At 47.3% G+C, this 25,515-nt stretch overlaps 1 protein-coding gene across 3 annotated transcripts in view; it reads left to right on the forward strand.

Annotated features, from left to right (window-relative positions):
• Window positions 1–25,515, forward strand: part of sept10 (septin 10) — a 100,295-nt gene that overhangs the window by 45,022 nt on the left and 29,758 nt on the right. For all 3 annotated transcript variants that reach the window (XM_038818980.1, XM_038818982.1, XM_038818981.1), the window contains exon 4: window positions 11,553–11,739. In XM_038818980.1, the coding sequence (XP_038674908.1) occupies window positions 11,553–11,739 (187 nt within the window). The remainder of the gene's footprint in view (window positions 1–11,552; window positions 11,740–25,515) is intronic.

The following is a 25,515-nucleotide window of genomic DNA, read 5'->3' on the forward strand; positions in this document are numbered from 1 at the left end:
GGAAGTCAATAAGGGGCAATTTTAACGTAGCCAATCCACCTACCCTGCACATCTTTGGGTTGTGGGGACAAAACCCACACAAACCGAGGGAGAATGTGCAAACTCTACCCGGACAGTGACTCAGAGCCGGGATCGAACCTGGGACCTCGGCGCCGTGGGGCAGCTGTGCTATTCACTGCTCCACCGTGATGCCCTGGTCCTCGGACCCTCTTATCTCAAATTTTATTTCTTCCAGCTTTAGGAATTCAGTCAGATCTGAGAACCATTCCGAGGCCCTCGGTGGCACTGCCGATTTCCAACCCAGCAGACGTTTCCCGCCTGGCGATTATTGATGTGAAGGCTAGGGACCGAGATTCTCTAAAACGCGGCTTAGTGCTCACGCCGGTTTAAACACCAGAGTGTTTCATGCAGGCGTCAACACCTCTTGGCACAGCAATTCTGTGGCTCACAGGGGGCCAACACGGTGCCGCTCCGTGCTGCTCCAGCTGCCGTATCGGCCCTGCAGTGCTCGCCATGGATCCGTGCATGCACGCGGCGACCACCGCGCATGCACGCACATTTTTTTAAAAAAAAAATATTTATTTAAATTTTCAACAAATTCTAACCAACAAAACAAAGAAAAACAGTAGCCCCCCCCCCCCCCCCCCCCCCCAATACAAAAGCAATAAATTAACAAAAATAATGAGCATGAAACCATACGCCCATCCCCCATAGCGAACAAATAACCCCCCCCAGGTTGCTGCTGAAGTTGACCACCCATTAATGCTCCGCCAGGAAGTCTAGGAATGGCTGCCACCGCCAGAAGAACCCTTGCATCGACCCCCTGAGGGCAAACTTGACCCTCTCCAATTTGATGAACCCAGCCATGTCACTGATCCAGGATTCCGCGCTTGGGGGCTTCGCATCCTTCAACCGTAAAAGGATCCTGCGCCGGGTTACCAGGGACACAAAGGCCAGAATACCTGCCTCTTTCACCTCCTGCACTCCCGGCTCCGATGCTACCCCGAAAATTGCGAGCCCCGAGCCTGGCTCCACCCTGGAGCCAACCACCCTTGACAAGGTCAACCGCAACACCCCTCCAAAAGCCCTCCAACGCAGGACACGCCCAGAACATGTGGGTGTGGTTTGCTGGGCTCCCCGAACACCTGCCACACCTGTCCTCTTCCCCCAAAGAACTGGCTCAGCCTTGTCCCCGTCATATGCGCCCTATGCAGCACCTTTAGTTGGATTAAACTAAGCTGCGTGCAAGAGGAGGAATTCACCCTCCTCAAAGCATCCGCCCACGTCCCCTCATCAATCTCCTCTCCCAGCTCCTCCTCCCACTTCTCTTTCAGCTCTTTCACCGAGGTCTCCTCCTCCTCCTGCATCACTTGGTAGATTGCCGAGATCCTCCCCTCACCGACCCACGTCCCCGAGAGCACCCTGGCGGCAACAGTGGAAACACCGCCACCTGCCGCCTAACAAACGCCCTAATCTGCATATACTTGAAGGTATTCCCTGGCGGGAGGCCCCACCTCCCCTCCAACTCCTCTAAGGTCGCAAACTTCCCGTCGAGAAAGAGGTCCCCCATCCGCCTGATACCTGCCCTGTGGCAGCTCAAAAACCCTCCGTCTATCCTCCCCGGTACAAACCGATGGTTCCCCCGTATCGGGGGCAAAACTGAAGCCTTCACCTCCCACCTATGCCTCCTCCACTGCCCCCAGATTTTGAGGGTAGCCACCACTACCGGACTCGTAGAATACCTTGCTGGGGGGAGCGGCAACGGCGCCATCACCAGCGCCACTAGGCTCGTGCCCACACAGGACGCCGCCTTCAACCTCTTCCATGCCGCCCCCTCCCCCTCCATCACCCACCTACGTATCATTGGCACGTTCGCAGCCCAGTAGTACCCACACAGGGTTGGGCAGCGCCAACCCCCCAACTTCCCTACCCCGCTCCAGGAATACCCTCCTCACCCTCGGGGTCTTCTGCGCCCACACAAACCCCGTAATACTCCTACTGACCCTCTTGAAAAAAGCCTTCGGGATCATGATAGGTAGACACTGGAAGAGGAACAGAAACCTCGGGAGCACCGTCATTTTGACCGACTGGACCCTGCTTGCTAGGGAGAGTGGCAAAACATCCCACCTCCTAAACTCCTGCTCCACCAGCTTCGTGAAGTTGAGCCTATGCAGGGCCCCCCAGCTCCTGGCTATCTGGACCCCCAGGTATCTGAAGCTCCTCTCTGCCCTTTTCAGCGGAAGCTCCCCTATCTCTCTCTCCTGGTTCCCAGAATGCACCACAAACAGCTCACTCTTCCCCATGTTGAGCTTATACCCAGAGAAGTTCCCGAACTCCTCAAGAATCCTCATCACCTCCGGCATCCCCTACACCGGGTCTGCCACGTGCAACAATAAATTGTCCGCGTACAACGACAGCCGATGCTCTCTCCTCCCCCACCCCCCCCCCCCCCAATTCCCCTCCAGTTCCTCGAATCCCTCAGCGCCATGGCCAGGGGTTCGATCGCCAACGCGAACAGCAGGGGAGACGGGGGCACCCCTGCCTCGTCCCCCAGTACAACCGTAAAGTTCTCCGACCTCCTCCCATTCGTCACCACACTCACTACCGGGGCATCATACAACAGCCTCACCCACCTAATAAGTCCCTCACCAAACCCAAACCTCTTCAAGACCTCCCAAAGGTATCCCCACTCCACCCTGTCAAAGGCCTTCTCCGCATCCATGGATGCCACTATCTCCGCCTCCCCATCCACCGCTGGCATCATTATGAGATTGAGAAGCCTCCGCACATTAACGTTCAACTGCCTCCCCTTCACAAAATCCGTTTGAGCCTCGTGAATAACCTGCGGCACCACATCCTCCACCCTCCTGGCCAATATCTTGGCCAGCAGTTTCGCATCCACATTGAGGAGCGAAATCGGCCTATGTGATCCACACTGAAGGGGGTCCTTATTCCGCTTCAGGATCAGTGAGATCAGCGCCCTGGACATCGTCGGGGGCAAGGGGCAAAGCCCCCCCCCCCCTCCCCTGCCTCATTTAAGCTCCTCACTAGCAGCGGGCCCAGCAGGTCTGAAAACTTCTTATAAAATTCAACCGGGAACCTATTGGGTCGCGGTGCCTTCCCTGACTGCATGCTCCCCATCATATTAACCAGCTCCTCCACCTCAACTGACGCCCCCAGACCCTCCACCTGCTCCTCCTCCACTCTCGGGAACTCCAGCTTGCCCAAAAGGCGGTCCATTCCTCCCTCCTCCACTGGGGGCACTGACCGGTATAACTCCTCATAGAAGGTCCTGAACACTCCGTTAATGCCCCTCGCACTCCGCACCAGACTCCCTCCTCCATCCCTAACTCCCCCCATCTCCCTTGCCGCCTCCCGCTTCTGGAGCTGGTGCGCCAGCATCCGACCCGCCTTCTCCCCATATTCGTATACAGCCCCTTGCGCCCTCCTCCACTGCGCCTCCGCTTTCCTGGTGGTCAATATGTCAAACTCCGCTTGGAGACTACGACGCTTCCTCAATAGCCCTTCTTCCGGGACCTCCGCGTACCTCCTATCCACCCTCGCCATTTCTTCCACCAACCTCTCCCTCTCCCTTTTCTCACTCCTCTCCCTATATGCCCTGATGGAAATCAGCTCCCCCCTAACCACCACCTTCCGTGCCTCCCAGACCACCCCCACCTGCACCTCCCCATTATCATTAATTTCTAAATACCCCTCTATGCACCTCCTGACCCGCCGGCATACCTCCTCGTCCGACAGCAGCCCGACCTCTAACCTCCACATCGGGCGTTGGTCCCTCCCCTCCCCCAGCTCTAGATCCACTCAATGCAGGGCGTGATCTGAGATGGCTATCGCAAAATAGTCCGCGCCTACCACCCTCCAAATCGACGCCCTGCTGAAGACAAAAAAGCCAATCTAGGAGTAAGCCTTGTGGACGTGGGAGAAGAACGAAAACTCCCTGGCCCCCGGCCTCGTAAACCTCCAAGGATCCACCCCTCCCATCTAATCCATCAACCCCCTTAGCACTGTGGCCGCCGCCGGCCTCTTACCCCTCCTGGACCTGGAGCGGTCTAATGCTGGGTCCAACACTGTATTGAAATCTCCTCCCATTATTAAACCCCCCGTCTCGAGGTCTGGAATCCGGCCCAGCATGCGCCGCATAAAGGCTGCATCATCCCAATTTGGGGCGTACACATTAACCAGCACCACCCGCTCCCCCTGGAGCCTACCGTTCACCATCACATATCTGCCACAACTATCCACCACCACACTCGACGATACAAACGACATACTCTTCTCCACCAAAATCGCCACCCCTGGGTTCCTCGCATCCGACCCCGAATGGAACACTTGCCCAACCCACCCCTTTCTCAACCTTACCTGATCCGCCACACTAAGGTGCGTCTCCTGGAGCATAGCCACATCCGCCCCCAGTCCCTTCAAATGTGTGACCACCCGGGCCCCCTTGACCGGCCCATTCAGCCCCTTTACATTCCATGTGACCAGCCGAATCGGGGGGCTATTCACCCTCCCTCTCCGCCGGTCAGCCATAACTCTTCCTTGGCCAACCACGTGCCCGCAGTCCCTGCACGGCCCGTTCCCCACAGTGGCAGATCCTCACGCTGACCCCTCCTAAAACCGTCAGTTCCCCTTCGGCCCTTCCAGCAGCAACCCGGTAACCCCCCCCCAACACACCCACCCCCTCTAGCTAGGGCCCCCCCTAGCTGCGTTGCCCCTCTCATCGTACTTCCGTAAGTCAGCTGACTCCTGCTGACCCCACCACCCCAATGACCCCCCCCGGTGTAACACTACTCCCCCTCCCCCGCCCGGCACAGTCCCCTCCCATTCCGACTCCAGCGCGGGAAAAAGCCCGCGCCTCCAGCTTGAAACCCCGCCCCTCGACCCAAAACGTGGGAAGAGAAGGCCCGCGCCACCACGGGCCTACAAAACATTCCACAAGCTTCCCCCACAGGAAAATGAAAAACAAAAGCCAACACAAAAGAACAAGGGAGAACAGAGCCTCCAAACACTGTACATCAGTCCCCAACCCCTCCTCAGTCCAAGTCCAGCCTCTCTGCCTGGATAAAGGCCCAGGCCTCTTCTGGGGAGTCAAAGTAATACTGGCGGTCTTTATAAGTGACCCAGAGGCACGCCGGCTGTAACAGGCCAAACTTCACCCCTCTCTTGTGCAGCACTGCCTTCAAACGGTTATAACCGGCCCTTTTTTTCGCCACCTCTGCACTCCAGTCCTGGTAAATTCGGACCTCTGCATTCTCCCACCTGCTGCTCCTCTCCTCCTTGGCCCATCTAAGCACACATTCTCGGTCGACAAACCGTGAAACCGCACCAGCACCGCCCTTGGCGGCTCGTTAGGCTTGGGTTTTCCCACTAACACTCGATGGGCCCCCTCCAGCTCCAAGGGCCCTTGGAAGGACCCCGCTCCCATTAGCGAGTTCAGCATCATGACCACGTAGGCCTCCAAGTCCGATCCCTCCAGCCCCTTCGGGAGACCCAGGATCCGCAAATTCTTCCGCCGCGAGTGGTTCTCCATTTCCTCCAGCCTCGCCTGCCTTTTCTTGTGGAGCGCCTCGTGCGACTCCACCTTCACCGCCAGGCCTAGGATTTCTTCACATTCTCCGAGGCCTTTTGCCGGACCTCGCGGATCTCTGCCGCCTGGGCCACCGTGAGCTTGTCAAGTGAGGCCTTTAGTGGTTCCAGCAGCTCAGCTTTCAGCTCCCTGAAGCAGCGATGGAGGAGCTCCTGCGCCCACTGCTTCCACGCTGCCGATTCCCCGCCTACCGTCAGCTTGGTCTTCCTCCTTCACATCTTTCTCTGCTCCAGAGCCGATTTTTTTTAACCGCCCCGCTCCTGGTCCAGTCCATCCACCGGCAGAGAAGCGTAGCTGATGTCTTCCCACACTGGGAAAAGTCCGTCCAGCACCGTTACGGGCCCTAAAAAGAGCCCAAAAGTCCGCAAATAGCGGGAGCCGCTGAACGTGCGGCTTAGCTCCGCACCATCGCAACCGGAAGTCGTCATGCACGCACACCATGGCGGAGCCACACAGTGGGCCGGCGCGGAAGAAGTTAGGCCCCCCGACCAGGACGACCACTGGAGCCGCGACGTTGAGCTACCACCAGGTGGAACCATATGTGAACCACGTCGGTGGGAACTTGGTCGGTCGACCATGGAGAATGACTGCGGGGTCACTTCCGACGACCACGTGCGCACGACTGCGCCGATTCACCAGTCGCAGGAGAATTGCGTCACGGCGTCAGACCCGATCGCGGGTCTGAGGCCCCATTCTCCTCCACCCCGCCAAGCCCCATCTTGGTGCGGAAGCTCGGGGAATCCCGACCTGGGTGACCATCCCCTTCCCTGTCTGGTGCTCTGATGCCCTGAAAACCGTCACAAATGGGCATGGCTCCATCTTGACCCTCACAACCCTGGGCATAGCTTCGAAGAAGGTCTTTTAGAACCCCCGAGTCTGGGGCAGGATCAGGATATGGGCCTCCCTGACACCGCTCCATCTTTCACCTCCGGGAAGAATCTGCTCGTATGCGTCTTGGTAAGATGCACTCTGTGCACTACCTTGCATCAGACTTTGCCTGGTGCAGGTGCCGAGTCCACCAGCTATCTCCATGCCCCCATTTCCGTCTGGTTTTGTCTAGTGGTGTTCTGATAAGTCGTCTGTAGATGTCGCCACACTTTGTCATCTCCTCACCAGTCCAGCCTTATCATTGCAAGGGCTCCTTGATGCACACTTGCTCAAATACTGCTTTGATGTTATCGGTCATTCCTTTTAAAAAATAAATGTAGAGTACCCAATTGTTTTTATTTCCATTTAAGGGGCAATTTAGCATGGCTGTGTTTATCCCCCAAAGTGTATCATTTTGCACTTGCTCGCATTAAATTGCCTGGTTATGACCAGTTTGTCTGTTTTCTCCCGAATTCTGCTACTATCCTCGTATTCTGTTATGATCGCAAGGGAGACCAGTAACTTGTAAAATGAAATTCACACTCGCTGTTATTAATTGAAAGAATTATACCACAAGATTTCCTATTCAAATAAAAAACCTGTACAATTCGAGGGTTAAACATAGCAAGTACTACAGCATATATTTTGTCAGCACTTGTGTTTTAAACCCAAAAATCTCAGCACATCTTTCACATTCTCCAAAAAACTTTCCTGCAGTCTATCCACATGGCACACCTAGGTTGTCCCAGATCTTTAAACTAATTAACTCCCATTCGCAAACTTGGCCTGATCTGAAAAGTATGTAGATATTTTAAGACCTTCCTTTGTTTCCCAGTTGCTTTCCAATCTTTCTTTGATTTGGAGAAATTACATGAATAATTTTGATTTTATCAGACTCATTGGATTCATTATGAAGATGAGTTGTCCACTTATTGTTCATTCTTTTCCCCTTCCAGTGACCTAAACATAGGCCACTCTGAATTACAATTACTTTGGATCTGTTTACCAGCTTCTTGAGCCAGGTGCTTCCATTATTTTACATATAAAAATTTTAGTCCTGACATTATGCTCCTAAAACACGCACATCATGAATTTAGACATTTTCAGAGCAATTCACTATGATGCCTTATCTGTATCATCTGCAAACTTTGAAATTGTTCTCCTTTCTCCAAGTCATTTATATATAATGAGAAAACCAATGGTCCTAATACACTTGGGGAATCCTCATTACCCCTCAATTCTTGGTCGATTGTGTAACCAAAGCAGCACTATCTCTTTAACCCATATGCATTTTCTGAATAGGTCTGTTAAGTTGTTTAAAGGCAGCACGGTAGCATCGCGGTGAGCACAATTGCTTCACAGCTCCAGGGTCCCATGTTTGATTCCCAGCTTGGGTCACTGTCTGTGCGGAGTCTGCACGTTCTTCCCGTGTGTGCGTGGGTTTCCTCCGGGTGCTCCGGTTTCCTCCCACAGTCCAAAGATGTGCAGGTTAGGTGGATTGGCCATGCTAAATTGCCCTTAGTGTCCAAAGTTGCGCTTTGCGTTGGGTGGGGTACTGGGTTATGGGGATAGGTGGAGGTGTGGGCTTGGGTCGGGTGCTCTTTCCAAGAGCCGCTGCAGACTCGATGGGCCGAATGGCCTCCTTCTGCACTGTAAATTCTATGAAATATAATATAAAGCTATTTCAAAGAACTCAAATCGGCTGAATCAGACCAGCTTTACCTTTAACAAATTTAAATTGACTGCCCTTTTTATTGCTACATGGGTAATGCCAGCATTGTAGCTCAGTGGTTAGCACTGTTGCTTCGAAGCGCCAAGGTCCCGCGTTCGATTCCCAGCTTGGGTCACTGTCTGTGCAGACTCTGCACGTTCTCCCCATGTCTGCGTGGGTTTCCTCCAGCTACTCCGCTTTCCTCCCACAAGTCCCGAAAGGCATGCTTGTTCGGTGAATTAGACATTCTGAATTGTCCCTCAGTGTACCCGAACATGCACCACAGTGCGGCGATTAGGGGATTTTCGCAGTGCTTCATTGCAGTGTTCATTCATATAAGCCTACATGTTATGATAATAAAGATTATTATTATTGTTGTTTATCTTGAAATGCCCTTGAAGGTGGAGGTGAGCTGCCGTTTTCAACTGTTGCAGTCCAGCTGGTGTCTGCTTCTATTCCACGATTTTGACCTTTTTGCACTGAAGAAATGGTGATTATAGTTCCAGGTCAGATTGGTGTGGCTTGTAAGGGAACTTGCAGGTGGTGGTGTGGCCATGAGTGAGTGCCATGGGGAGGGGGTCAGCGCCCGGTCCTGGTGACGTTATGTGTGAGTGTCCGGGGTACAGGGTCCGAGGCCTGGTGAGAGTGGCGCTCTGCGGTCGCTTGTGTGTGGGGGCAGGGCATTCCGGAGAAGAGGTGGGGGGGTAGTAGAGGTAGAGATCAGTGGGGGAATGCAGGCTCCTGGGGTGGGAGCCACCGCTGTTTGTCAGTCTAACACCTTCTCCCAATGCCTTAGAGGTATTGAATACTATGGCTGAGAATTTGGACCCGGAACTTACCCTCGTGGTGCTGCTGCTAGGTTGGGAGGCCAGACGACAGACAGTGGCTACATCTGCAGATGCTCGAGCAGATGTACTGGACCCTGCCCCACACCCTGAGGACCGTCCATCAGGCCAAGGAGGGATCCACAGAAGGAGTTCTGCGACGGCCCAGGGTGTACAGGTTTCACTGGTTGTTTGAACAGATGACTGACAGTTCCGCCTCAACAAGGGGACGGCGCATTTGGCACCGCATGCTGCCGGTGGAGCTCAAGGTCACAGCAGCTCTGAACGTTCATGCCACTAGATCGTTCCAGGGCTCTAGAGGGAGCCTGTGTGGTATCTCGCAGGCCACAGCCACAGGTGCATCCAACAGGTTAAGGATGTCTTGTTTGCCTGGGTGGAAATCTACATCAACTTTGACATGGACAATAACAACTCATGTTTGAAAAATCCTCTGGGTTGAGCCTGGTTGTTCCTCACCTCTGTGGTTCTTGCCAGCCTCTGCGTTGATGACCCCCTGCCCCTGTCCTCTGTCACCTCCAGGGCCCGTTACTCTGAGGAGGTTGGGATTCTTAAGCCTGGCACCCCACTGCCAGTCTGGGCCCTCTCCCAGCAATTGTGGGAAAGCTTTTCCTGAGGAGACACCGAGACGGCATCTTTAGGCAGACGTGTGGTTCGCAGTGGTGGGAGGAGGGTGTGAAGGAAGGGTGGTGGGGGGGGGGTGGGGGTGTTGGGGGGGATGGGCGGCAGGGGGTGGGGTTTCGTCGATCCACTCGTAATGCCTGGTGTAGGTCGCTGACCTTTTTCCGGCATGTAGGCCAGTCCTCCTGGTCACACTCCAGGCGGTCACAGCCACCATCACCTCATCCCAGGCAGCACCCTGTGGCTGATCCTCCGGGACCTTTGGGGGACAGGTCACCCTTCCTGGCCTCTACCACATCTAGAAGCCTCCCCAGATCTGCATCCCCGAATCTTGGGGCGGATCACCTGGGCATCATTGTGGCGAGCTGACAAGGGTTGGCTGAGCAAGTGCTGCGGAGGGGGGTGCACGCGCTGCTGATGAGTGCAGTGTTGGCGAATCAGCTGGTGAGCCTTCATTTGCGGCAAGAAGTCTTTGCAGCTTTGTCTTTGCCGGACTCACTGGGCGGAGCGCCGGGAAACTCACGGCAGTTCCCAATCGCTACCGCACTTTGAGATTTTTCCGGAGAATTGCGCCCATCTTTTGCAGTCTTCCAGTCCTCTGCCACCAATTCCACATCAAAGGAGTATTGAAAGAAAGATTGTAGTCTGAACTTCTGCTACATCGATCCTAACTTCCCTCGGCAACACTTGATGTTACCCATCTGGACTTGCTAACACCAATGGTTTAGCACTTTTATCTATTTATATCCTAGCCAATATCTGTCAGTACATCTCTAGGATCACCTAAAACATGAACATTTTACAATTGCATTTGAAATCTCCCCCTTTCCCACTCGGGTATATCTGTCTTGTTGAATGATACTTGTCCCAACTCCACCCAAATGTGTATTTTAAAAGTTATTAAACAAAGTGAATGTCGAAAAATGGCCTCTTTTCATTCAGTCCTAACCCTGCAGCCCATATTCTTCCAAGTAAAAATAACTTTCCTCTTCCAGCACCATACTCTTTTTTTTTTTACTTCTTCCTTTGTTAGTCAACCACCTCTCCTCACACACTTCTCTGCCTCCTGACCTGGTAAATCAGTATGTTAGATGCCCTTGTTAAATATAAGTGACTTATAGTTATGCATCTTTGAGAACTTTTCTTTATTGGAATTCTTTACTTAAATGAAAGTTTTAATCATACATGAAAATCAGACTTTTAGACAGGGGTATATCTGTCTATCTGGGAGGCAGTGCTTTAGCGGTATTGTCACTGGGCGAGTAATCCAGAGGCCCAGAGTAAAGCTCTGGGGACCTGGGTTTGAATCCCATCACGGCAGAGGATGAAATTTGAATTCAATAAAAATCTAGAATTAAATGTCTAATCATGACCATTATTAGCGATTGTCGTAAAAACCCATATGGTTTGCAAATGTTCTTTTGTGAAGGAAATCTGCCATCTTTACCTGATCTAGCCTACGTGTGACTCCAGACCCACAGCAATGTGTTTGACTCTTAACTGCCCCTTCAAGGGCAATTCGAGATGGGCAATAAACACTGGGTCACATCCTATGATCAATTTTTTAAAAAATTAACGTACTCATAACCAAGGGTAATGTGGCACTGAATTCCATACGTTCTCAGTTTAAAAGCTTTTGTACTGATCAGAAGTTAGAAGTGTAACATTTGGAAAATTAGACACCTTTGGCAACTATTGTCAATGCTGAACCGTTGGCTACACCACTATTATGTACTAAGCTAAACTCCCAGTGATGAAATGACAATATTTTACCAGTTATGCCACCTATTCCAAATACCCAAGTAGCAAGCCATAGCAATTAACAATTTATGAATTATATATTCAGATTTTCATTGGTATTCAGTGTCCGATATTTCACTTGTTTACTTTTGGGTTTTCATAGCTATAAACCTATCATTGACTACATTGATGCACAGTTTGAGGCCTATCTACAAGAAGAGTTGAAGATTAAACGTTCATTGCACAATTATCATGATTCCCGTATCCATGTCTGTCTATACTTCATTTCTCCCACTGGCCATTCTCTTAAGTCACTAGATTTAGTGACCATGAAAAAACTGGATAGCAAGGTAGGTTCAAATTTAGCTTTCATGAATAAGGTGCTGTTAGGATGAAATTCTTATTGACTGACCATCATTTGAAATGAAAGCTGTTGTGTTACTCATTTGTTATGTAACAAAGGATTGGAGAATTGATTACAACATCTAGCTGTTCCTGGTGTCAGCTTGTAGCACACTTCCTCTGGTTGTGCGTTCAAGTCCGCCTTCAACATAAAAAATAAAACTTGAGATTGCAGTGCAGTGCTGAGGGTGTTCTGCCCTGTTGGAGGTGCTGTCTTTTGTATGATACATTGAATTGTGTCCTTAAATCATCTAGGTTTTAAAATTTAACCATTAATAGCTGCTAGCTCTAATATAATTGAAATGTTTCAGCTGATATGAAAGCGACCTACAAATCAGTTTTACAATCGTAGAAACTGGCTTCATTTGGAATGACCGTTTTATCACTATTTTTAAACTACCGATGTAAGGCCTGAAAGTTGCTATTTTGCTGTTAGATAGGATCTTTGTTAAGTGACACAAATGTAGATTTATTTTGTGTACTGGAATAACTACATTCTAACATAGGATGATTGAAAATCTCAGATCTATTTTCTTTGAAACAAACCTGTTGGACTTTAACCTGGTGTTGAAAGACTTCTTGTTGTGCTCACCACAGTGGGCAGCACGGTAGCATTGTGGATAGCACAATCGCTTCACAGCTCCAGAGTCCCAGGTTCGATTCCGGCTTGGGTCACTGTCTGTGCGGAGTCTGCACATCCTCTCCGTGTGTGCGTGGGTTTCCTCCGGGTGCTCTGGTTTCCTCCCACAGTCCAAAGATGTGCAGGTTAGGTGGATTGGCCATGATAAATTGCCCTTAGTGTCCAAAATTGCGCTTTGCGTTGGGTGGGGTTACTGGGTTATGGGGGTAGGGTGGAGGTAGGGTAGGGTGCTCTTTCCAGGAGCCGGTGCAGACTCGAAGGGCCAAATGGCCTCCTTCTGCACTGTAAATTCTATGTTTAAAAAAAAAACACGGTATCTCCACATCATATTTTCTTAACCATTTTTAAAACCTATCAAAAAACTGTAGAAACTATTTCTCATGTTTTGACTTAACGATAATAAGCTGTTGTGAACCATTTTGGTTTTATAGTGCCTATTACAAATCTGGGTCTGGTTCATTGGTATCAATCAACCACGTAAGTGTTCTTACTTTCGAATTGGCTCAAATTGATCATACAAATTAGGAGCAGGAGTACTGTTACTTGACCCTTCAAGCCTGATCTGCCATTCAATAAGATGAGAGTTGATCTAATTGTAACCTCAATCCCTATTCCTGCATACCCCCCCGTAACCTTTCATCCCCATGTCAATGATAAATCTATCTAGCTCTACCTTCAAAATATTTAAAGACTCTGCTTCCACTGCCTTTTTGAGGAAGAGTTCCAAAGACTCACGACTCTCAGAAAAAAATTCTCCTTGACTTAAATGAGCAACCTCTTATTTTTAAACAGAGGAAATATCCTCTCCGCATCCATCCTGTCAAGACCCACCAGGATCTTCAATCAAGTTGCCTCTTACGCTGAGTGCATTTAAGCCTAACCTGTTCAACCTTTCCTAATAAGACAACCTGCCCTTTCTAGGTGTAAGTCTAGTAAACCTCTGAACTGCTTCTAACACACTTAAAGGAGACCAGTACTGTACATAGTAATCCAGGTAAGGTCTTACCAGTGCCCTATACAACTGAATCATAACCATCCTAATTTTGTAATCAATTTCCCCCTCAAAAAATAACAGCTTTCCTAATTTCTTGCTGTACCTGCATGCTAGATTTGTATGATAGTGTATCATGAATTATGTTGCAGAAACCTTCTGTCTGCCTTAACTCTCTTGCCATATGCAGCCAGAAAGCAAAGTCCTGTTGCACCTCCCAAAATATTGGTTGTAATTTTTATGATTCTTTTTCAGTGTTGCCTCACGCGGGAAAAGTGGAGAGAAGCCCACTGGCTTTTCCTATCAAGTTTTCAAGCGCTTTGGGAGGGGCCCACAACATCATGCTAACAGAGCCCGCCTCTCTAGCAACCTCGGCCCCTGGCAGATAATGGCACCCTTTTTAAAGGTCCCTCTGATCTGGAATTTTTGGAAAAGGATTCCTACCCCTCCCCCCCCCCAGCACTTGGCACTGGATCCTGGGGGCACTGCCAGGGTACTTACTTGTGAGCCCCTGGCGGGGACCATTCACCAGGTCCCCATTGGTCCAAACTCCTTGTGAACCCTGCTGCTTGAACTGTTTGTAGATTACCAGACCAACTTAACATTTGATCGGATTTATTAATATTAAAGCTAATTTATTAGCATCTCAGTACCTACATCTCGGACTTTTAGGTTGCATGAATAAAGTTCCTTCAAAATATAACATTTCAAGTAGCTACCCACCACCCCCGCCAAGTGTTTTTTCTGTGATGAAGGACAAAAGGATTCCCAAATGTGATAGTGCCACCCAGATACATTAATAAAGATCTAATGTTACCTGCAGTGTGATGAGAACAGGGGCTGTTATGGGATACTTTAATTCTAGCTGTCACTTAGTTTCCGATTTCATATGTGCATTATACTTAATTAGTTTTAATCTTTGCCTTAGATTTCCGAATTGTGTTACTGTTAGAAGAAAAGTATATTGATATTTCTATAATTTATTTTGTATAATGTTTTGTGGAGTTTTGAAACTTCTTTTTAATTAAGGGTTGTTCATTTTAATTAAGGGTTGAGGGGAGAAATTTGTGCAAGGGAGTTTTTAAACGTATCAATGGTCATTCAAATTTCTATGAAATCTAACTTTTTTTTTCAAAAAGTAATCATGTTTGGTTAAATACATTTTTGTTTAAAATAATATGGTGCATTACAGAAATAGCAACAGATTAGTTTCAGTCAATAAAAATCTGGTAACGCAACATTTATTTTTGTTCGCCTGCGATCATTTCAGTTGGGAGTTACATATTTCCATTATGTCTGGTGGGAAAAAGTGCTTCCAAGGGCGGCACATTGGCTCAGTGATTAGCACTGCAGCCTCACAGTGCCGAGGATCCAGATTCGATCCCAACCCCGACTCTGTGTGGCGTTTGCAGATCCTCCCCTTGTCTGCACCCCGACACTTAAAAATGGACGGTCACGCTAAATTGCCCCTTTTATAAATTTGAGTCAATTCGCTTCTGGACTGTGATAGAAAGATTCAACAAGGTTCGTTAGGTAAGCAAAACAAAGCTTTATTTACGAACTACAACTGCAAGCAGTAATGGCTGAAACTTGGAGTCGGAAGGCAGTCAAATACAAACTGCTGGTTCCTTTCCAAGTTGGTGTCGTCAGTAGTACGAGGAAAGGTCCGCTCCAGCGTTGTCCTAGTTTCTTTCTGTCCCAGTTTTTCACCAAGACGTGGTCTCCCGGTTTGATCACTGGATATCGAGGGACGGCTGTCCCTGTCATTACTGGGAGATGTGCCTGGTTTACCTGTGAGTGGAGAAACTTCAGAGAAAGTGTTAATTGCTTCAAATAGTTCTGCATTTGTTCCCCCATCACATGGAGGTCTACTCCCTCTAGGGGTTTTTCATGGGCATCCCAAGGAGTCCTCGTTGGCCGACCATAGACTATCTCTGCAGCTGACAGTCCGGTCCGCGAATGGGGAGTCACTTGCATGTGAAACAGTGCCAAGGGTAATACTTTTAGCCAATTTAACCCAGTTTCTTCAGTTAATTTAGATAATTTTTCTTTTAAAGTCCCGTTGGCTCTTTTCACAATTCCTGCTGCCTGCGGGTGATTCGCACAGTGCAGTTGCTGTTTAATTACGAGTGCTTCGCACAATTCATTATTGATCTGAGCTACAAAATGTGGTCCATTGTGGTACCCCAAAACGAGGAATGACTTCTGTTAACAACAACTTCACTACCGTATGTGCCGTACAATTAGTGGTGGGGAAGGCTTCAATCCATTTACTAAACACATCGATTATTACTAAACAATATTTATAGCACTGTGCTTTTGGCAATTCGATAAAATTAAGCTGTACACAAGCAAAAGGGCCACCTGGCAAGGGATTGGTTCCTGGAGGGCATTTAATACCTTTACCCTAATTATGTTTCATGCAAATGACGCATCGATCCAGCCGCGTTTGCGCTGCTGTATTCAAATCTGGGTGCCACCAAGTTTTTAGGAGAAGCTGTACCATTCCCTCCTTGCCAAGATGGGTACAAGAATACAAATAATCAAAAAAAACCGGCAATAAAGAATTCGGAATACAAACTTGACCAACTGGAGTAAGCCAGAGCTCTCGTGTCAAGGAGTGTGAACATCCCATTGACTTCCATAGTGTTCGCTCAGAATCAGAGGCGTCCCTCTGTAAATTTTGAACTTCAGTTATCTCTGGCATGCCCTTCGTTCCTAATGCAGGTACCTTGTTTAGAGCCTGATTAGCCCCACTCGGAACAATTAAAGAGGTTGATGAAGCTGCAAATTTAGCAGCTGAATCCGCACGGGCATTCCCTAATTGAACAGGAGTGGCCACCTTCGTGTGCGCAACACATTTATTAATTGCCAATTGACGGGGAAGCTGAATAGCATCGAGGAGATTTTTAACCCAAAGAGCATTTTGAATGGGAGTTCCCGCAGAGGTGAGAAAGCCTCGCTGTTGCCAGAGGTGGCCAAAAACGTGGGTTACGCCAAAGGCATACCTAGAATCAGTGTAAACATTAGTACTTTTATCTGTGGCTAAAATACATGCTCGAGTAAGGGCGAATAGCTCGGCTTTTTGTGCAGTGATGGGGGTCTGGAAGGCTGCTGCTTCCTACAAGTCAGTGTCGGTACCACGGCATATCCCGACTGTGGGATGCCAAATGGGGAAATGGAGGAACTGCCATCAACATAAAAAATTAGATCTGGATTATCAATAGGGCGGTCCATTAAATCCGGGTGAGGTGCGGTAAGGAAGTGATTCCGAAGCAAACAATCGTGCGGTGGGTCCGCAAGGTTATCGGGGGGGCTGTTCGAGGAACACAGCAGGATTTAAGGTTGAACAATAATGAAAAGAGAGGTAGGGGTTTTGCAATAGTGAAACCTCACAGCGGCTCAAGCGCGTTTGAGTCAGATGCTGGGTTTGCTGAGACGTTAGGAGAGCCACAATAGAGTGCGAAGTATGCACTTGTACTGGCTGGTGAAGTGTACATACTAAAGAATTAACTCCGTACTCCTCTCAAAATGCTCCTTTTAAGTTTGAACTACCTGAGTGTCAGATTAGAGGCTGCTTGTGCTAACAAATGGACAGCCGTAAGGATTTGGGTGCAGGGAGGTAGACCGCAAGCTACAGGATCTAATTTCGTAGAATAGTAGGCGACCGGGCGACGCCGGTCACCGTGTTCTTGTGTAAGAACACCAGTGGCACATTTGTCAAGAACATTAACTTACAGCTGAAAGGGTCTGTCATACATAGGTCGTCCTAGCGCTGGGGCGGTAAGCCAGGGCGTTTTTCAGAGTAACGAAAGATTGCTTTGCTGACTCAGGTAGTTCAAACTTAAAAGGAGCATTTTGAGAGGAGTACGGAGTTAATTCTTTAGTATGTACAGTAACATTCGGAATCCATTGTCTGCAAAAGTTCACCAATCCTAAAAAGGCTCGCACCTGCTTGAGTGATGTAGGAAATGGGGTCTGCAGTATAGGAGTAATGTGCTCTTGAGTAAGGGAGTGATCAGTAACACTTATTAGGACACCCAAAAATTTGACCTGTCGTTGGCCTTTCTGAACTTTAGCGGGCGGGATCACATATCCCCACGAATGAAAACGGATGAGCAGGTAAACGGTGTCACGCTGGTTAGCGATGAAATCAGGGCTGGCAAGGAGTAAGTCATCAACATATTGGATGATGGTGGAGCCACCAGGAGGTGCTAATGTCGCCAACTGGGAGTGCGATGCCTGTGAGAAAAGGGTTGGAGAATGAATGAAGCCCTGTTGGAGCCTAGTCCAAGTGACTTGCTTGCCCTTAAATGTAAAGGCCAACAAATACTGTGATTCAGGGGCGAGGGGTATCGCAAAAAAGGCATGTTGTAAATCAACAAGGGTGAAAATAGTCGCTTCCGGTGGGACATTACTAAGCATTGTCGCCGGGTTTGGAACAATAGGATGTAAGGGTTCCACTATCTGATTAAAACGCCGGAGGTCTTGGACCAAACGCCATTCACATGGTCTTCCTATCTTAGGAACTGGAAAGTCGGGGTATTACAGGGCGATTAGCATGGTATCAAAATTCCCTGTTGAAGGAATGATTGAATCATGACTGAGACTCCTTTTTCAGCCTCGGGGCGCAAAGGGTACTGTGAAATCAAGGGCAAGGGCATATCAGGTTTGACTTTAATAACAACGGGAGGGACATTAGTGAGACCAACTTCGTGTTTGGAGGCTGCCCATAAATCTGCGGGTAGTTCAGGAGTCGTAGATTGGACTGAACGATGGTGGTGCAGTGTGCCAATGAGGACAAATGGGCGTTTCAAATATTCTAAAGTGCCTGTGGGTAGGGTTTGACTTCCATTAAGGAAAGGATCAGCTTGTCCTCTTCGTGCAGCTGCCAGAAATCCCAAGGACTTGGCACTGTAGCCTTCGTTGACAGAAAGGGTCACGTGGGGTGACACAAGTCTCGACTGACGCCATAGGCTGTGGGGTAAATCGACAAGAAAGGCAGACCCTTCTTTTCCCTTAGCGAGGCCAACAAAGGAAACGGATTGTAGAGAACCGATGGCGTCTTGGTAAATGCTCTCCAAATCAGGCGTGCATCCTGTATGATCGTAGCAAAGAGTGACATGTGGATCGGGAATATCTAAGGGATATTGCTCCAATAATAAGACACAGCACGTTTCATTTGAGGTTTAGAATTGTCAGACCAGTCCATGTTATTAGTTTTAATACTGGATGCTACGCGGTCAGGTAAAACCTGCATTAATAGTGCATTAAATTGGGGAGACTGTGTGCCTGCATTGAAAGCAATGTCCCCGGAGTAAAGAGTATACACGCCACAAAAGCGGTCAAAAAATTCTGGACCATCTTCCGTAGAAGTGGGGGTACATTCAAAAAGTTTGGCGATGTCAACGGGTTTACGGAGAGCCCGTTTTAGTGCAGGGAACATTAAAGTACGCTCAGCGTCCTCCGTTTGGTGTGCGACGCTAAAGGCCATCCGTGTGTCCCCATGAACTCCTAATTCATTTTTCCATCTTTCCCCGAATTCTGGGGGAAGGGATGAATAAATCAGTGAATATTGATCACGTGCGGTAGCCCCATACATGGTTGCAGTTGTCCTTAAAAGCTCAGTGAATCCTTCTGGGTCAGCTTTGAAGGAGGGACATTGGGCCATGATCAAACATAGCTTATGGGGTTAAAAGCCTGCCACACTTCAATGAATGTATCGTCATTATCAGCAGCACGGGGGTTAGTAACACCCCTAATGGGATAATTTGCGGGGGGAGGTGGTGGAGGAAAGGTTTCCTTCTCATTAGGTTGGAGTGATAAATCAAGAAAAGCCTGATTAACAGAGGTAAAGCGTTGTTCGATATTTACGGCTTGCGTATGTGACCAAGTGCGTGTCTCTACGGGGAACGCGTCAGCGGGAGTTTCATTGGTAATGGGATCAGAAGGGGGAGTCAGGACTTGGGAATGTGGAATTGTAGGATCGGGGAGTGCAGGATGAGGGTGGGGTCCAGGGTTCAAATCCTCCTCCTCTTCCGTATCGCCTGAATAGGGGAACATCGGCATGCCAGAGCAACTGGGAGGATCCTCCATTCCGATAATCTTATAGGCCAGCCCTACTTTCCTGCTGACAGGAGGTTTGTTATTGCCAGATTGCTTTTTATCGTTTTGACTGTTTTCTATCCCAAAGCTCACATTACAATTTTAAAGTCTCCCAATTCTTCGCTTTACCATTCACACAATCATCAATATCTCTTTTGCGGGCGTTATCTCTCCAACTCATTAATAGTGATTGTTCGTTGCGTTAAGTTTGAAGCTGGCGTTTCTCTGCCAAATAATATTTTCAGCAACAATGCAATTATCGTAATTCCAAGTTCCCTGTGTCGCCTATGGCCAGATACCGTTACCTAATTTATTGTTTAAAGCAGCGCTGCAGATAATCTCCGAAATTTATGTTCTTGAGAAGGGGTTTCTGAACACATGAAAAATAGAGGGGAATTGCCCCTGGTTTTATCTAAGGTTTGTCCCATAATGTAAGTAAAATGTGCCCTTGGCAAAAAAATGTTCAAAATAAATTCCTGGTACCAAATCAAATTGGAGGGTTCCTGACCCCAAAACTTACTCACAGGGTTCCTGACCCCAAAACTTACTCACAGGGTTCCTGACCCCAAAACTTACTCACAGGGTCCCTGACCCCAAAACTTAATCAAAGGGTCCCTGACCCAAATTTATTGACAGCCTGTATAAACCTGATCCGGATGGAAAACAAGATCAAAAGGTCCCTGACCTGAGGCTAATCACAATCGGGTCCCTGACCCTAAACACTCTACTCACAGTCAAATTTAGATTCGAGAACCGTCACCTGTTTAGTTACTTCCGTCAGGGATGAGGGGTCGCAGCACAGATCAGAGAGAGAGACCAAGGTGAATCATACCTTGTGCTGGTGTCTGTCTCTTACTCCGGTCGTGGCTTCGATCACTTTTTCTCAGTCCCTGACGGAAGATCACTCAGGATATTGTTTTTTTTTCTCGCAGCGCCAAATGTCGTAGTTAATATTTTCCCCGCTTCTGGACTGTGATAGAAAGATTCAACAAGGTTCGTTAGGTAAGCAAAACAAAGCTTTATTTACGAACTACAACTGCAAGCAGTAATGGCTGAAACTTGGAGTCGGAAGGCAGTCAAATACAAACTGCCGGTTCCTTTCCAAGTCTGCGCTATTACAAAGAAATAGGTCGATATTTATACATTATAGAATCAAGATAACGTGAATACAGCTTGGTCAGGAATTTGATCAAAAGTAAAACATAAGTAATATCATAAAACTGGCGTCACCTTGCTGACCTTTGAGGACGGGGTCTCATATCATTATCTTGTCTTTTGATCGCATGTTTAAGAAACCGGGCAGACTTGTTTAAAAATGGTAAGAGACGAGTTCTGGCCTATCTTGTCATATTTAGACTGCTTTGGGTTATGACGAGTTAGTGTTATCAAGTTTACAGAACCAGCCAGTTTGTAGGTCAAGTTGACCTTTTCTGCTTGTATTTGTGCTTTAGGTTATGTGAAGTCAGTTTAAATTTCATTGTACCAAGAAACTTGACTAGTTTTCCCATCATGCCATTATTTGCTTCGCACAACACCACACCAGGTTTAATTGCTGAATAGCCTGGCTCTATTTTTAAGACTATGTCCTCTTATTCTGGATATTTTCACCAAAAGCAATAATTCCTCTGTAGCTATTCTATGAAATGCATTTTTCAGGTTAAATACCTTGATTGGATCCCCTCTTAATCAGCTAAATTCAAGAGAGGGATGAGCAGTTCTTGTAATTTGTCCAATTAATCCTTTAAATGCTGGTGTTATCCTGGTGAAACTACACAGTACCCCTGCCAGTATTTGGTTGTTTCCCAAAATTGAAAGGAGTACTTCAGGTGGGGTACGACTAAGGCTCTAAACAAACTTAAAACACCACTTCCTCATTTTCAGATGAAGGACAGTCTTATTAGCCTTTTTAATTGCTTTTTTAATATGTCGATTAGGGCAGAATTTTACGCACTACAACCAGCAGGTTTGCAGGCAAGGGAGGCAGTAAAATTCCCCAGGTGGCTTCCCTGCTGCCTTGTCGGCCACCCCTGATCTTTCCGCAATTTTATGTGGGGTGGGAAAGGAATTGCCCATTAAGGAAAACCTGGGCAGGTCACTCTGCCTGGACCTTGAGCAAGAAGTGGGGCACCTCCTTCAAGGCCCCCTGTTAGAACATTGAACAGTACACACAGAACAGGCCCTTCGCCCCTCGATGTTGTGCCGAGCCTTGACCGAAACCAAGATCAACCTATCACACTCCCTGTCATTCTGGTGTGCTCCATGTGCCTATCCAATAACCGCTTGAAAGTTCCTAAAGTGTCTGACTCCACTATCACAGCAGGCAGTCCATTCCACACCCTAACCACTCTCGGAGTGAAGAACCTACCTCAGATATCCCTCCTATATCTCCCACCCTGAATCTTATAGTCATGTCCCCTTGTAACAGCTACATCAACCCGAGGAAATAGTCTCTGAACATCCACTCTATCCATCTCCCTCGTCATCTTATAAACCTCTATTAAGTCGCCTCTCATCCTCCTCCGCTCCAAAGAGAAAAGCCCTAGCTCCCTCAACCTTTCCTCATAAAACCTATCCTCCATATGGAGGATTCTCCATTGGACATCTCCAATTCCTGCTGTCCAAGGGCCTCCCACACACTTAGCTGGTCTTGGACTCTGGGATTTATAATCTGGCCACTGCTGTAATCCCAGTCCTGGCTACTGCGGTCATCAGGACTGCTGGAACTACAGTGCTATTTGCCAATCTAAATGGCCAGCAGCTCTCTGAGGCAGGGCCTTTGTGTCCACGTTAGGGGCAGAAGCTTGACTCCAACCATTTATCAGTAGTGGAACTCAAAGGGCTGTGGGGTAGCTGTGATCAGCAAGGAAAGATCTGTTCCCTGCTAACTCTTCAGGTGGCAGGTTCGGAAATCCTCTATCTGAAAAATCCTGCCCTTAGTTTTCAGTGATTTTTATGTACGTGGACGCTTAAGTCAGTTACATAACTTTTCGTGTCTCTTAAAATATGTTTTTGATCCTATGTGAATTGTCTATGTCTCTTCTGTAAGTAAATGCTTCCAGCTACACAACTTGCTGAGCCTCTTAATATACTGCCATCCACAAGTTTGGGTGCAGAATTCTATTTTCCTTCATCCAAATCATTTTTATATATGAAAAACTGAGGGCCCAGAACAGATTCTGCAGAACACTACTTGCTACATCCTGTCAATCAAAGAACATTTGGGGTATCCATAACTGTCTCCAACCTCAAACATTTGTTACTTATATTTAAAAATGACCTCTAATTCTGAGCACTCCAGCTTTAGCTAATATCTCTTGGCTGGAACGTTGTAAAATGCATTGTGGAAGTCCGAATGAGCAACTTTGTAGACTCCCTACAATCCAAAAAATTCAGTCGGTCAAATCTGACTAATCAATCACTTCACATTCACCAATTAATTGCTCGATGTGCAAGACAAACAAGCGGTAGAGTGGGCAAAATAAATATATTATGTTCTAAAAAGAGTGAAGTATGAGACAATTGACTTTGGTGGGTGAATAAAGAGGCCCTTGGAAAATAATAAATTATGAGATATGGTACATAAATTGCTAAATGTAGCAGTACACAGTAAAACAGCTGGTCGTAGTGGAACTCAAGTTTCTAGATCAGGGGTGGGCAAACTACGGCCCGCGGGCCGCATGCGGCCCGCCAAAGGTCTTTATGCGGCCCACCAAGTCATTCAAAAAAAATTTTTTTAAAATTTTTTTAATTTTTTATTTTTTTTTAAGGTTAATGGGGGGAGGCTGTTGGGTTACTTACTGGTATAGGGTGGATACGTTGACTTGAGTAGGGTGATCATTGCTCGGCACAACGTCGAGGGCCGAAGGGCCTGTTCTGTGCTGTACTGTTCTATGTTCTATATGAGGCGCCCAGAATCATAACCGGGTGAAGTAATTATTTTACTTAATATACTATGTGGCCCTTTAAAATTGTGAATTTCTGAATGTGGCCCTTGCACGGAAAAGTTTGCCCACCCCTGTTCTAGATGAAGAGAGTACAAAAATAGGGACATAGCAACATCGGAATTGGGAGTAGAAATAGGAAATTCAGCCCTTTGTGCATGCTCTACCATTCAATCAGATCATGGGTGATATTTTCCTGGTCTCAAATCCACCTCCCTCCCTGTTCCCCATCTCCCTTTAACTGTTTTTAAATCCAAAATAAATCAATCTCTTGAAACCATTTAATGATTCATACTCCATCGCCCTATGGTGCAGCAAGTTCCACCTTAGAACTTCTCCTCATCTCAGTTTTAAATCTACCACCTCTCAACCTATATCTGTGACCTCTTGTTCTAGACTTCCCCACAAGGGGGAATCTTAGGTCTACGTTTACTTGATCAATCCCTTGTAGTATTTTACATACCTCGATCAGAATCCCTCTCATTCTTCTAAACGCCAACAAGTATAAGCCCAAATTGTTCAATCTCTCCTACAACGTCAATTGTTTCATCCCAGGAATCGGTCTGGTGAACCTACTCTGAACTACATCCAATGCCACCACATCCTTCTTCAAATAAGGAGACCAAAACTGGACACACTACTTCAGATGTGGTCTCACCAACACCCTATACAATTGCAACAGCACCCCTCTACTTTTATACTCTTGTCCTTTTGCAATAAATGCTAAAATTCCATTTGCCTTTTTATTACATGCTGTACCTGCCTACCGACTTTCTGCGCTGTATTAAATTAATTTTATTAGACTGCACCTTAACAAAGAGCAGACATTGTTCCAAAAAGGATGTGGAAACATTGGAGAAAGTGCAAATTAACATAATTGAGAGTTTGAAACCACCAGGCAAGGTTGAACAATGTAGGACTTTTTTTTGGAAAAGAGAAGACAAGAGGAGACCTAATATAAATCTTTAGAATTGCAAAGGGGGTTATTGGATCAGTGTTTACTTGTTGCACGTAGAGACTCATTTTAATTGAAAGCTTTGGCTCGAGATGTGCAAAATTACTTTAACAATGTGCCTACTATTTGTGAAACAACACTTGTTTCTGCATAAAACATGCTTCTGAAAAAATACTGTCTTCAAAATGTTCCCATGGAATTCTTACACTTAGCAACAATACTAAATGTATATTTATATAATACTTAGAAATCACCACCCATTTTAATGCAGCTTGACTTGATGTCATAGCCTCCTTGAGCTAGAATTGCCCGTTTGAACTCCAAGATGTATCATGGATGAAATGTGTTGGATTTTGCTTGTGATTTACTGTATTCAATAAATTTTGCAGTTTCTGCAATGAAGTATTAACAAACAGAGCCCTGTTGTCTCCCAATAGAAAGGACAGACAAAAGTGCCCATTTCCATCTCCTGGAAGTATGCCGCCTGCATGAATTGTTCTAGTGATCATGGCAAACATAATTGGTCTGGGGGGGGGGGGGGGGAACAATCTATTAGAAAATTCATTGCACCATCAGAATAGTTCATAGTACAATAAAGCAGGTAATGACAGTGTTCTGATTTTCTTTAACTCTGCATAGATCAAAGGGAAAGATGTTGGTTTGTTTCAATCCACAGATGATTTTTAATTTGCCTAATTTTATTTTATCCAAAATCTTTACTTTTTTTTAACATTTGAGTGCTAAGCTGTTCGAAAGTACAAAACACCCATTCTTATGTGAGGATATGTATTGGGAATCCAATATTTTATGCAACTTTTTTGTTTCCTCAAACACAGTTCATTTATACAAATCACATTGTCTTTTATTTGGCGGGTGCAGAAACCCATTTAACCTACAAGAAATACTGATTTCTATCACAACTGCCCCTATTTGCTCATGGCGTGTCTAGACTGCTGTTTTATTCCAAGCGACTCCAGGACAATCCTGGAAGAGTGAAATTCTAGCTGTAGGTCAACATTGGTTGTGAACAGTAAGTCTGCTTATGATGTTCTTCATAGTAGAGCAAGATCGCTAACACTCGAGAGAGAGGAA

This window comes from Scyliorhinus canicula, chromosome 14 (genome assembly GCF_902713615.1).
Source record: "Scyliorhinus canicula chromosome 14, sScyCan1.1, whole genome shotgun sequence".
NCBI classification, from domain to species: Eukaryota; Metazoa; Chordata; class Chondrichthyes; order Carcharhiniformes; family Scyliorhinidae; genus Scyliorhinus; species Scyliorhinus canicula.